At 45.3% G+C, this 12500-nt stretch overlaps 1 protein-coding gene across 2 annotated transcripts in view; it reads right to left on the bottom strand.

Annotated features, from left to right (window-relative positions):
* The window catches only part of desma (desmin a), an 11642-nt gene extending 5476 nt beyond the window's left edge, over positions 1 to 6166 (bottom strand). Inside the window, exons 1-4 of one of the 2 annotated variants that reach the window (XM_076264132.1) lie at positions 5512 to 6166; positions 3082 to 3142; positions 1897 to 1992; positions 255 to 416 (exon numbers count right to left, since the gene is read on the bottom strand). In XM_076264132.1, the coding sequence (XP_076120247.1) occupies positions 255 to 416; positions 1897 to 1992; positions 3082 to 3142; positions 5512 to 6098 (906 nt within the window). In that variant the 5' untranslated portion in view covers positions 6099 to 6166. The remainder of the gene's footprint in view (positions 1 to 254; positions 417 to 1896; positions 1993 to 3081; positions 3143 to 5511) is intronic. The other variant, XM_076264133.1, reaches the window with a different exon arrangement.
* Positions 6167 to 12500: the final 6334 nt, after the last annotated feature.

Below are 12500 nucleotides of genomic sequence, written 5' to 3'. Positions count from 1 at the left end.
AAAGGTCACATTGATTTCTGTGTCTTGTTACTGCTAGTCTGAGGCAGATCCCGGCACATTTTAGCAGTGAAGGAGCGGACTAAAAAGGAAACTTTAAATGGATGTCAGCCTCAACCATAGAACACTCTGGCCCCTTATAAACTGTTTCTGTAGGCAGAGGTACTCTACACATATACACTCTACTCTTCCTCTCTCTCTTTCTCCAACCCCTCCCCCCCTCTCTCTTTCTTTCTTTCCTCTGTATCCCTTCATACCTTGGACTTGTACCAGTTCTCAGCCTCGGAGATGTTGTTGGCGGCGATGGCCTCGTACTGGGCACGGATGTCCCTGAGTGCAGCGGTCAGGTCGGGCTTGGACATGTCCATCTGGACCTGCACCGATGTCTCCTGCATCTGGGACTGCAGCTCACGGATCTCCTGCAGGTGACCAGATGGAGCGGTCAGTGGGATGGGGTGGGGGGGGGGGGTGTATTGTTTCATACATATGAAACAATTGACATAAACAATGTAACTTGGACATACTTCCCACTATAGGGGCTTTACATGTAAACAATGGGCTTTGAAAGGAAATCACTGTAGCATATTAAAGGGTTGTATGCTAAAGGTTCACTTTGAACTGGTTCATTTTGAAATTCTGTTTGAGGATGGATATCTATATCTACCAATATATCTCGCTGTGAGACTGGATGACATATAGCGCTTTAGTACTTTATAATAGTTTTCCACACCTACAGTAGGAAGAGACTTGTCTCTCTCTACCTCCCACAGAGAGACAGGTGTGTGTGTGTGTGTGTGTGTGTGTGTGTGTGTGTGTGTGTGTGTGTGTGTGTGTGTGTGTGTGTGTGTGTGTAAATGTCTATGTCTGTCCCTGGCGAGATAATTATAGCATCTGTTAGCCGCTGTTATGCTAGCTGCTATGTGTCACAGGCCATGGCAACAGCTGAAGTCCAACATTCAACATTGTGACATTTCTCTGGTGTCAAAGGTCACACAGCACCGGGCCTAACTGGGCGAGAACCAACTGACAGGAGCCACGGCTTGAGTTTGGAACTCCTGTGATTTGGGGTGTAAGCATTCTGGGGCTAGGCGTGTAGAAATGTTGTCCTTTTAGGAGTATATATGTGTGTGTGTGTGTGTGTGTGTGTGTGTGTGTGTGTGTGTGTGTGTGTGTGTGTGTGTGTGTGTGTGTGTGTGTGTGTGTCTGTGATAGAGAGAGAGAGAGAGAGAGAGAGGGGGGGGGGGGGGGGGGGTTATGTGCATGGTGGTGATTAGTTTATGTTCTGTAAGTGTATAGCTCTGGCCATAATGTGAGTGAAAATTCTTGCCATGCCCTAAATCATTTTTAAAGGCACCAAAGGGAGGTGTACATTTACATAAACCTTTTAAATAACTTGGAAGGGGTTGCCGTGTTCTCGGAAGAGGAATGCTTCCTCTTTCAGCAATGACATGAAGTCATGTAATACATTGTCTTCGGGCCAAACAGAGAGCAAGGCATTTGGAGAAACTATTTCTCTGCTAAAATGAGCTTTTGTTTTTGAGTATTTTTGAGGTTTGTCTGTCTGATTTCCTCTCATTGGGTATTTGAATGGACAGACAGGTCCAAAAGGCAGGTCAGGCAGAGAGGATTACTATATGCAGGAAGCCAGACAGATACAGAAGGCAGACAGACAGAAAACAGATAGACAGGTAGAGGGAATGAAAAAGTTGCCACTGTCAGCCAAATGAGTAAATAATCGTCAGGCAGACGGACAGACAGACAGACAGGTGGGGGAGAAAGACAGGTAGAGAATGAGAGATAGGTAGATAGGAAAGAGAGATAAATGAGAGAGATAAGTAGAGGAAAGAGAGATATAGACGACAGGTGGAGGAAAGATAGACAAGAGGAAGTCAGACCGACCTCCTCGTGGATCTTCTTGAGGAAGGCGATCTCCTCCTGAAGTCCCTCGATGCGTCTCTCCAGGTCCAGCCTGGCCAGGGTGGCAGCGTCCACATCCTACAACAGGACATCACATTAGATTACTCACACATCCACATCCTACAACAGGACATCACATTAGATTACTCACACATCCACATCCTACAACAGGACATCACATAATTTCAGTGTGTCCCAGCCTCTCATTAGGACATTACAGTGTTGCATTTTCAGTGTGTCCCTGTGAATGGAACTACTAAAGACCAGTGATAGAATGAGAGTTTACTTTATGTCACGCTTTGGCAAGTCATAGCTGATAAGATTACTGGCAACATGGTTATATAGATGAAGAAGTAAATAGTTATGGAGGTGTAGAGAAATCTATAAACCTATATAAAAAATAGATGGCACAGATGTATATGTGTGGCATGAATAGAGATGTTTTTGAAGTAACCTTGAGCCCAGGAAAAAAAAACTTTCTTCAAACTCTCTTTGGTTAATGATTTCAGTACTGTCTTTGACAGAAGTGGTTTCCATCAAAGCTGTCTGTGCTATGCCATTGGAACAATTTAGATAGCATTTCAGACCATATAAGGTCATATTTCAAGCAAATAATAACTGTAGGTTTGGCTCAAAGTGGTGGTATTATCTGGGCACAGACCTTCAACTGAGTTTCTTTACTGTGAGATGGATTATTCAGTCCGTTTTTAATGGGCTCCTATAAAATTGTCAATGGTTTGAAACAGCGAGATGTGTGAATACGTACGTATATGTATGTCTTTGTGTGTGTGTGTGTGTGTGTGTGTGTGTGTGTGTGTGTGTGTGTGTGTGTGTGTGTGTGTGTGTGTGTGTGTGTGTGTGTGTGTGTGTGTGTGTGTGTGTGTGAGAGAGAGAGAGTATGTCTCTGTGAGTATGTGTGTGTGTGTTTGTGTCTGTGTCTGTGTGTGGGTTGTGGGCTGTGCCCCTGTGTCAGGGTTTGTATGCGGATGCAAGAGTATGACTAAGTGTGTGTGGGTGAGTTGAGTTTGTGTGTGTGTGTGAGAATGAAAGTGTTGGTTTTGTATGTGTGCGTGTGTGTGTGTGTGTGTGTGTGTGTGTGTGTGTGTGTGTGTTTGTGTGTGTGTGTGTGTGTGTGGAATGGGGGGGGGGGGGGTTGCAGAGACTCACAGCTCTGAAGGCAGAGAGGTTATTCTCAGCTTCCTCCTTCTGGTGAATCTCCTCCTGGAGTCTGCAGATGAAAGAACAGACAAAGAGAGGAGAAGAGAGGAAAAGAGAGGGAAAGAGAGGAGAATAGAGGACAAACAGAGAACAAAAGAGAGCGATCAGTGAGTTCACCAAGAGTGCAATCTGTCTCGAAAACAATCTTTTAACCCAGAGCTTTTGAAACTTCTACAGTGCTCCTTTATGCAACAGCATACCATGCTAAGCAAAGCCAAACAGATCACAGCAGGAGACACTGCATGCCCACTACATGCCATCATTTGCTTTAATGGTCATGAAACTAAGGGACAACTTTTGTCAGAGACATCATTACCATCAGAAAGGTCACATGATATGGATGGGAGATGACAAGGGCTTTATGGTTATATGACATTTTAGAGAATGTTTTGAGATAGCGTGTATGTACAGGCCTGTGCCATGTGTGGGGATCGAGGTTAGAGTGCTGGAATTGCACTTATAGTATCTGGTGGTTAAAGTTTATTTAAAGGTCATTTGATAGTGCAGAGAAATATGGAGCACATGAAGCCTATCGAGTTTCACGTGGGATTCTGTCGGCGCTTGAGGTATGTTCAGGAGATATTTCAGTCAAGTCGATGTGCCTCTGCATGTCAAGTCAGATAGCTTTATTTGTGGGGTGTGGAAAATATTAACATAACCAACCAGATTTTGTTTATTACATTTTAAATCTTCAGTCAGTTGACAGCTTCATCCCATAGCTAATGTGAAGATGAGTCATCCTCACCAAAAACTAGGCCAAGTCATCAAATCAACTCCAGGCAATAACATTTCGATAATCCGTTGCAATTCACAACATTCTGTAGCACATTCCACCGCTGTGGGGCGTCACGCTGCTGATTGTGTCCTCGAGAGCCGGGCTAACGCTATCGCCGGCCGTTTTAATGTGAGACGCCGTGCCGTGCTGTGCCGTGCCGTGCCGTGCGGCCGCGTGCTGCCCCCGTGATCCCATGCCGTGTCATAGCCCCAGACACCGGCCAAGTGTCTGACCGATAAGAGTGTATTTATAGGAGATCAGCGCGGCACGGCATGGTGGGCCATGGAGGGGTGTATATATTAGGCTGGTTAAATATAGCCGGATAATCTGGGAGCCGCTGCCGCCGCTATCTGACTCCTGGGCGCTCTGGTGCAGCTGAGCAGGGGGAGGCAGAGTGCGAGCTCTCTACCGATCCGATACGGTGTCATGGATCCTAATGGCCGCCCCAGGGTACTTATACACTGCTACGCTCGAATGGATCCATTACACTGTGAGATAGATAGTTTATATGAGTATGCTGTTTACTCTGGGTGTTGACCAGAGGTGTAATTGCCCCAATACCCCCACCCCTTCACCCCTCCCCCCGGAAGCTGGAGTCAATCGTTGGATATGCTGCAGTGCCAAATTGGCCAGAGGTCACCCCCCAAGCTCTCTTTTGATTCACAGAATTGTGTTATACTTCCAGTGGCCTTCATAGTTTCGTGTCATTGGATGACATCAAATCCGCCTCCATCTGCTGCTCACAGTGGGCCTGATGGCGGTGAGATTATCACTACTAATTTATTTTGTGGACAGCCTTTGCTGTGCAAGCGCAGGGTTTGTTAGTGTCACTAGGTGCAAACAGATGCTGTGTTCTGTCACTCTCTGGCAGGGTCGAGTGATACACGATACAGTGCTTGTCTGCCAGTCGCTATGAACTTCCAGGAACGCGTTGGCAAAGGGGGGCGTATATGGCGGACATATTGGAAAATCCATGTGGCTGCCTGGTTACTTACGTAACTCCTCTGATGGTGCATGACATTTTCACAAAGAGAATTCCCAATCAAAAATGTTCCTTAATTAAGTGGATGACTGAAGTGTTACATTGCCAGATGCCTAATCAGATAATTGACTAATTTTGAGGCTAAAACAACACAGTGGTAATTATGTAACACTGATATCAGTGTCAGTGATGTAATAACTATGTTATAAAGCATGCTGTGGTTTCTCTTGCCCAGAGGAACTACATGTACCAGGAGTTCATTCAGTTATCTGTGTGAATAGTATAGTAACTGTATAGTGTACACCACATCAATGAGTAATTATTCATTCATTCAATTAGGTTCAACAGGAAGGAATATTTCTTTCTTTCTTTCTTTCTTTCTTTCTTTCTTTCTTTCTTCCTTTCTCTTTCTTTCTTTCTTTCTTTCTTTCTTTCTTTCTTTCATTCATTGGTTTTATTTAATGATTGAACACAAATGATTCTAAAAATAAAAAGTCAAGTAAAGTGTCTCCCTCTGTTTCTGCCTTTAACCCTTTCTCTTTTATGCCTCTCTTATATCTTTCTCTCTCTCTTCCTTTGTCTCTCTCTCTCTCCCTTTGTCTCTCTCTCTCTCTCTGCTCACCTGAGTTTGAGCTTCTGCAGGTCATCGGCCAGGTTGTCCCTCTCCACCTCCACGCGTGCCCTCTGATTGGTCAGTGCGTCCACCTGGCGACGCAGCTCGCGCATCTCGTCCTCGTACATCTCGGCGATGCGCGTGGGCTCGCGGCCGCGCAGCTTCTCGATCTCCACCATCAGGGTCTGGTTCTGTGTCTCCAGGAAGCGCACCTTCTCGATGTAGTTGACGAAGCGGTCGTTCAGGTGCTGCAGCTCGGCCTTCTCGTTGGTGCGCGTGTCCAGGAAGTCCTTGTTCATGGCGTCGGCCAGGTTGAAGTCCAGCTTCTCGCCGCCGTAAGAGCGCATGGCGCCGCCACCGTAGCCCGAGGACGCCATGGAGGAACGTCCGGAGTACATGGGGGCCATGTTGGAGCTGCGGCTGACCTCGTAGACCCGGGAGGACATGTGCGAACCGGTAGAACCACGGCCGGAGCCAGAGGAGTACATGGAGGAACCCATGCCGGAACCCAAGCCGGAACCCAAGCCGGAACCGAAGGTCCTGCGGTAGGAGGAGGCGCTCTGGGCCGAGGCGGTGGAGGTGTAGCTCTTGCTCATGGCTGCTGGTGGTCTGTCTGTGGTGGGGTCAGAACTGGTGTGGTGGGGTCAGTGGAGGCTCGCGTTGGAGCTTTGGGAAAAGTGAGAGGACAGGGAGAGAGGGCAGCTGCTATATGTAGACTCAGACACTCCCCCCAGGGTGCGACGTGCCCAACCCGCCTAACCCCCCCCACCCCACTCCCCGGTCACCAACACACGGCTGCCCCCACCTGCTACGACAGGCCCCATGTAACCACTCACACACACACACATACACTCAAACACACACAAACACAATCCCCCCTGCCCCCCCATAAGCCCCTCCCCCCTCTTACCACCCCACTTCATCACTTCCCACACTTGCCCACTCACTCATGCTCTCTCTCTTCCCCCATCTCTCTCTCTCTCTCTCTCTCTCTCTCTCTCTCTGTCTCAGCTGTTCGGGGCTCTGGTTTCCAGACTTGGGCTTGCGCGGATGCCAGTAAGAGTGCGCCGGTACGGAGTGGCGGGGGAGGGTGGAGCACGTTCGGCTTTCCCAATAAGAGTCATCAAAGAATAACTCCACAGACAACTCACAGATCATTACTCAACTCCAACTCAGTTACAGTACAAAACACAAGACCAAATCGATTTGTGATGTCATGGTGTGCAGTGACGTTTGTCTTGTACGTCACTTTGTGACAGAACAACCCAAACCCAATTTGTCCAAATCTTTCAAGTTTTTTACAATTTTTGAAGAAACCCAATTCTTAACACCCCTTTATTCACAAAAGCTGATCAAGCTACCTAATGTTCTAGGTAAACCATACAAGGAGCCTCCCTGTGGGGGATGTTTGAGTGCAATCTTCACATACACACAATCCTCAGTATTTATAATAAGCATAACTAAAGACTGTACTAAATCGGTGTGTCTGTTATATTAGCGAGACAGCTAAAGCTAAACAGAGTAGTTAAAACAGCTTAACGAGGCCTGTGGAGGAGCTCTGTGAGGTGGAGTGTTGCTTATGTAACATTTCAGTCTCTTGTGCAGGGTTTCAGATATGATTAAAAGGTCACCTCTCTTCTCCTCTCAAAGTATAAGTCCTGCAGAGTGATGACAGGTCAGTAAGGGACCTACTCGAAAACACACAACTTGTGTGTGTGTGTGTATGTGTGTGTGTGTGTGTGTGTGTGTGTGTGTGTGTGTGTGTGTGTGTGTGTGTGTGTGTGTGCGCTTGAGCTTGACCATGTGCTTTTCCATCTGCATAATCTTTATGTACATGTTTGTGTTTTCTTTCCTCTTTTTTCACATACAGTAGACTGCCAGTAATGGTGATCTAGCTGTCTGAATATACTGTAGTATACCGTATGTTGTATATAACTTGTCATATTTTGTCACCATGTTTTGGAATGTGAGTGTATTTTTGTGTGTGTGTATGTAGGGTAGCTACTTTTGTCTGAAGGATCCTCATGGCAGAGCTCACTAGGAATGCTGCTAAACCACAGTGGCAACAGCCCCCCTCAGACTGTGAGATTCAGCTGCAAGTCAAAATAATGAACCTGCCTGACTCCCTGAATAGCACACACACACACACACACACACACACACACACACACACACACACACACACACACACCGCCATTAGCTCGGGCTAAAATGTTTATCTTAAGAGGTATTTTTAACAATGCTTGTTCCCTAACACAATAAGTCACATGTGAAATTGAAAACAATCTATTTTTACAGTGTTAATGGGGAGTGATGCTGAGGTATTTAACATTAGTTATAAGAGGACTCAAACACTCTCAGTCCTGCGCCAACCAGCTCTATATTCATCCAAGTGCAATGCAGAAGATATGCTGAACATTTTTGGGTTTGTTGATTGTTTGAGTATACATTGATTGAGAATTTATTGTGCTTTAATTCTATGAAACCAAATACTATTTAGATTTTATTTTCTATTTCTATTTGTGTTATTCTGTTTTATGAGTAAAACAACCTGATGAGTATGATACATGAAAATAAAATGCTGTTTGGAAGTTTGTTGAGAATGGATGTAGAAATGCACATGCACTCTTAAAACAAATGTGTTGTCCCTATCTGGATACAGAGATGTTTTAAAAAAGTTGTGTTGTTTTTAACGCAAGTTGTGTTATTTTCAACATTTGTGTTAACAAGCTGTGTTATTTTCAAAATTTTTTTGTGTAACAAATAAAAAAGGAAACACAAAATGTGTTGTCCCAATCTGGACACAGAGATGTGTGAAAAACAACGTAAGTTATGTTGTTTTCAACACATCAGTTTTAAGAGTGTGATATTTAATATAATTTATTCTCCAAGTAGCACATCCTTTTCTACTGTATGTATGTAAATGAGTTAGCCACCCAACTAAGACTTTATTTGACTTCCTAAGCACATTCTCAAGTCTCTGACAGTGGACTAAATTAATTTGGCTGACATTTACTTTTGAAAATAACATCTTTGTCATCTCTGCTGTGAAGCATCAAACCCCTCTAGGCATGCAGGCTACTGAATCAGTCTCAGACCCATTCAGAGAGAGTCTGCCTGTAAGCTCTCTCTGGGGTAATCATAGTTAGCCCTGGTTTTCTGATAGGGGGTCATCGCTGGCCACAAGGCCCAGACAAGTGATTCATCTCTGGGCTGCACTTTGGCTGAGAGCCCTGGAGACTCATGAGCCATGGGGGCTGAAAGCAGAGACTAAGCACTGTGGCACGGGACCTTGTGACACATTCAGGTAACAGACTCAGATCTGTTATATTCACATATCAAACAGTCATTTTTTGTTTGTTTGTTTGTTTGTTTGTTTGTTTGTTTGTTTGTTTCTAGAATTCTAGAATTTCTAGTTTTGTTCTAATCTAACTATACAAGGACAGTGTTAATAAAGTATTATGTTTCTATCTACATGGTTGTGAGTTGGTTCTGTTTGTTGGTCATCAGCCATTATGATTCTAATCTCAGTGTCTGAATGAGAGGGATCAGGTCTTTTGTATGGTGGTGACTCAGCTGTTTGGCACCCAAATTGGCACCCTTTAGTGGAGGAGACAGGCAGCCACAAATAGCCACAGTGCCTGCACTTTTTCACCGTTGAGAATACAGCAGGCACAGACACGCTCATAGTTCAGAGAGACTGCATTTAACAACCACAATGTGCTGCTAACACTGTGAAGTGCGCCCTGCAGTTGGCCTAAAAATAAGAATGTGACAGCAAGACCACAAGATTACCCCCATGTTTCTAAAGTTGACTGATATTTAGCAGACACTTTTATCTAAAACAACACACAAACTCGCAACAGCTGTTGATTCCAGGTAGACCTATTGTCAGTTGATGACATTATCTCTGTTCCACCATGCCCACTGTTTGAACTGTTTTGAAGAGCTGGTTTTGGGCATGCACCAAAGTGATGCAATACATCAAAACCGTTCTTCTAGAATGTCCCAAGCCACATTCCAAGTTCAGTTCCATGACATAGTGATAGTGGTAGATGGGAAGGTGTACTTCGCTAAATACACATTTCAGTACTTGCTTGTTGTCTTCATACACTCCACTTACACAACAGAAACAGTGAGTTCCTGTATGGATAGATGAAGAAGTTTGTCTTGTGCAGATGGATTAATAAGCCTACAGACTGTTTTCTCATCAACAGCTAGCAATGAAACACCATGCCAAACCAAAATAAGAGATCATATCCTCGCCCACAATTCCCTTCCGATCACTGCTGATGCTGACATTGACCTGGCACTCATCCAAATCAGATCTGGCCCTGATCCGAACCCAGATAAGGCCCTGATCACGATCCCAGATCCGACCTTGTTCAGTCCCTGCTCTAAAGGCTGATAAGGTTCTGATCTGGTCCTGAATCCAATCTAAGATCCTTTCACCTCCTCCCCCACTCACATTTGCACAGGACCATTAGGCACTCCACACAGCAGTTGCTCTGCTGTCTATTTATAGATCTGAACTCACCATGTAAACCGGTTCCCCCCTGTGTCTTTGGTAAGGGGTGCGGGGTGGAAGGGAGGGGGGTGTACAGGAGAGAAAAAAAACCCTGTCAAAACAGCTAAACCCCCCCCCCCCACACACACACACACACACACACCGCCACCACTGTCCAAGGACTATAAAAGGCAAAAGGCTGTAGGGTGTGGCAGGGGATTAAATTATGGGTTAAAAGAAATGCCGTGGAACATTGTCCTCCTTTGCTTAGCACAGAGGTACCCAGAGAGAGACATTTGTGTGCCAATAAGTTGAACAGTTAAAGGGGCAAATTGTTTGGCTTATAACGTATTTAAAGAATATATGTTCTTAAAAATGTAATGTTTACAAAGAAAGATTTAAGGTAGGCTATGAATGTACAGTATTTACACTGTACATTTATTTTCTTTGAAATGTTATCTATGACATGTCAAAGATCACTTTAAATTAAATTTCTATATGGTGAAACCAAGATAATGGCAGAACCATATTCAAATCAGCACATGGTTTAATGCAGGCTAAAATGCAAACATTATACTGGTGCAAAACAGCAGAGGGCCAGTCTTTAACTCATCCGTCCTCATCAAAACCATGAGGTTACATAATGACCATGCCAACAGGACATTTTCTCCATCTCATCTCTACCCACACACACACACAGACACAGACACATACACACACACAGACACACACAGACACACACACACACACACACACACACACACACACATACACACACACACACACACACACACACACACACACACACACAGAGACACACACACACACACACACACACACACACACACACACACACACACACACACACACACACACACACACACACAGAGACACACACACACACACACACACACACACACACACACCATGGATATCTGAGCCGCTGGGAGTGAACAATCCCTGGTGACACTGTGTGACAGTCAGTCAGTCTCTCTGCGTGTCTGATGTGCTTAGCGGCACATCACAACAGGCTCTCCAGCTATACTGTCCCAGCAGCTTTTAGTCAAGGTGTGATGCCTGTCTCAGGTTCACAGCATTGCTTCAGAGGGCCTGTCTGCATTCTCCTTACGGAGCAGAACCACGATCAGAACCGGTTCTTCAGAGTAACAGCAGGAACACGCTGCAAGACTGTTTCCCTCACGGGATCAAAAGAGTATACTTATAAAGAATGACTAAACTGTACGTTTTGACAGGTTTGACAGTAAAGGACTCAAAAAGTAAAGGTCTCACAAACTGCACAAGAAAATGAAATATATAAACAACCACTGAAGGTTTTAGATTACCCTTCAATAATGGCAATTCTTATGAATCATTTGACATCTCACAGCGCCACGCAATATGGAAGAGGCACAATCGCGCGTGTGTGTGTGTGTGTGTGTGTGTGTGTGTGTGTGTGTGTGTGTGTCTGTGTGTGCGTGTGTGTGTGTGTGTGAGAGAGTGTGCGTGTGTGTGTGACAGTGTGTGTGTGTGTATGTGTGTGTGTGTGTGAGAGGGAGATAGAGAGAGAGTGTGTGTGTGTGTCCTTGTTTGTGTGTGTATCCTCTGTGTGTGTGTGCACTCCTATTCTCTTCATTCCTTCCTCCCTCTCTCCCTGTCCTAAATCACGATCCCACCCGCTGTGCTCCATGCGGAGCATGCGACAGGCCCCAGTGCATGCTGGGATACGGCTGGCACCCCCCACTGGGCGAGTTTACCCGAGCAGGAGCGTGGCATCTTTACAGCAGGGCACAAAGCCAAGCAGAGAGCCCACTAACTCCTACCTCAAATCTCGTCCTTAACCCGTCGCTACGTTGACCGCGTGTTTATGTGAGTGGAGAGAGACCACTGCCCTGTCCATGTGAAAATGAGTCATCACTGTCGACTAAGAGGCACTCAGTCAGGTTTGGCAAAGTGACTCAACGATGTTTTATAAAAGTGCCTTCGCCTCTCTCCATTTGAAAATGTAACATCACTGCTGTCTAAAAGAGGCTGGGTTATGTTTGAGGAAGTGACACATCACCGTCTTATGAAACTGAATATGTTCTAAATGTGACTGTAAAATGTCGATGTCTTGGATTAGCTCTGTTTGGTAAAGGGACATCACCTGGCGTATGGGAAGGTTCCACATCCAAAAGGAGGGAAAGCCCCCCTGATCTGGAGGTTGGTCGAGGACATGAGGGAATATCCAAGTGGAAATGTTTCGTCAGGTTGGATTGCATTAGGGAATGTCCAGGTGGGAATGTTTTGTCAGGTTGGATGACATGAGGGAATGATGGGAATGTTTTTTTTGGTCACATCTGACCTCCTTTATCCTGATATGTCACACATACCGTCTCAACATCTAAGACAGGTGCTCTCATTCCACTAGCATGAGAGCTGGTTATCGTAGCATATGGCTATGGATATACAGATCCAACATTCTGGTTGGTTAGATGGATATGACAGGATGGGA

This window comes from Alosa pseudoharengus, unplaced genomic scaffold (assembly GCF_046254945.1).
Source record: "Alosa pseudoharengus isolate Yale_2024_CS ecotype anadromous, Long Island Sound unplaced genomic scaffold, YU_APseudo_1.1 YU_APseudo_1.1_scf_3, whole genome shotgun sequence".
NCBI classification, from domain to species: Eukaryota; Metazoa; Chordata; class Actinopteri; order Clupeiformes; family Clupeidae; genus Alosa; species Alosa pseudoharengus.
Note: the sequence above shows the minus strand (reverse complement) of the source record. Positions and strands in the feature narration are given on the sequence as shown.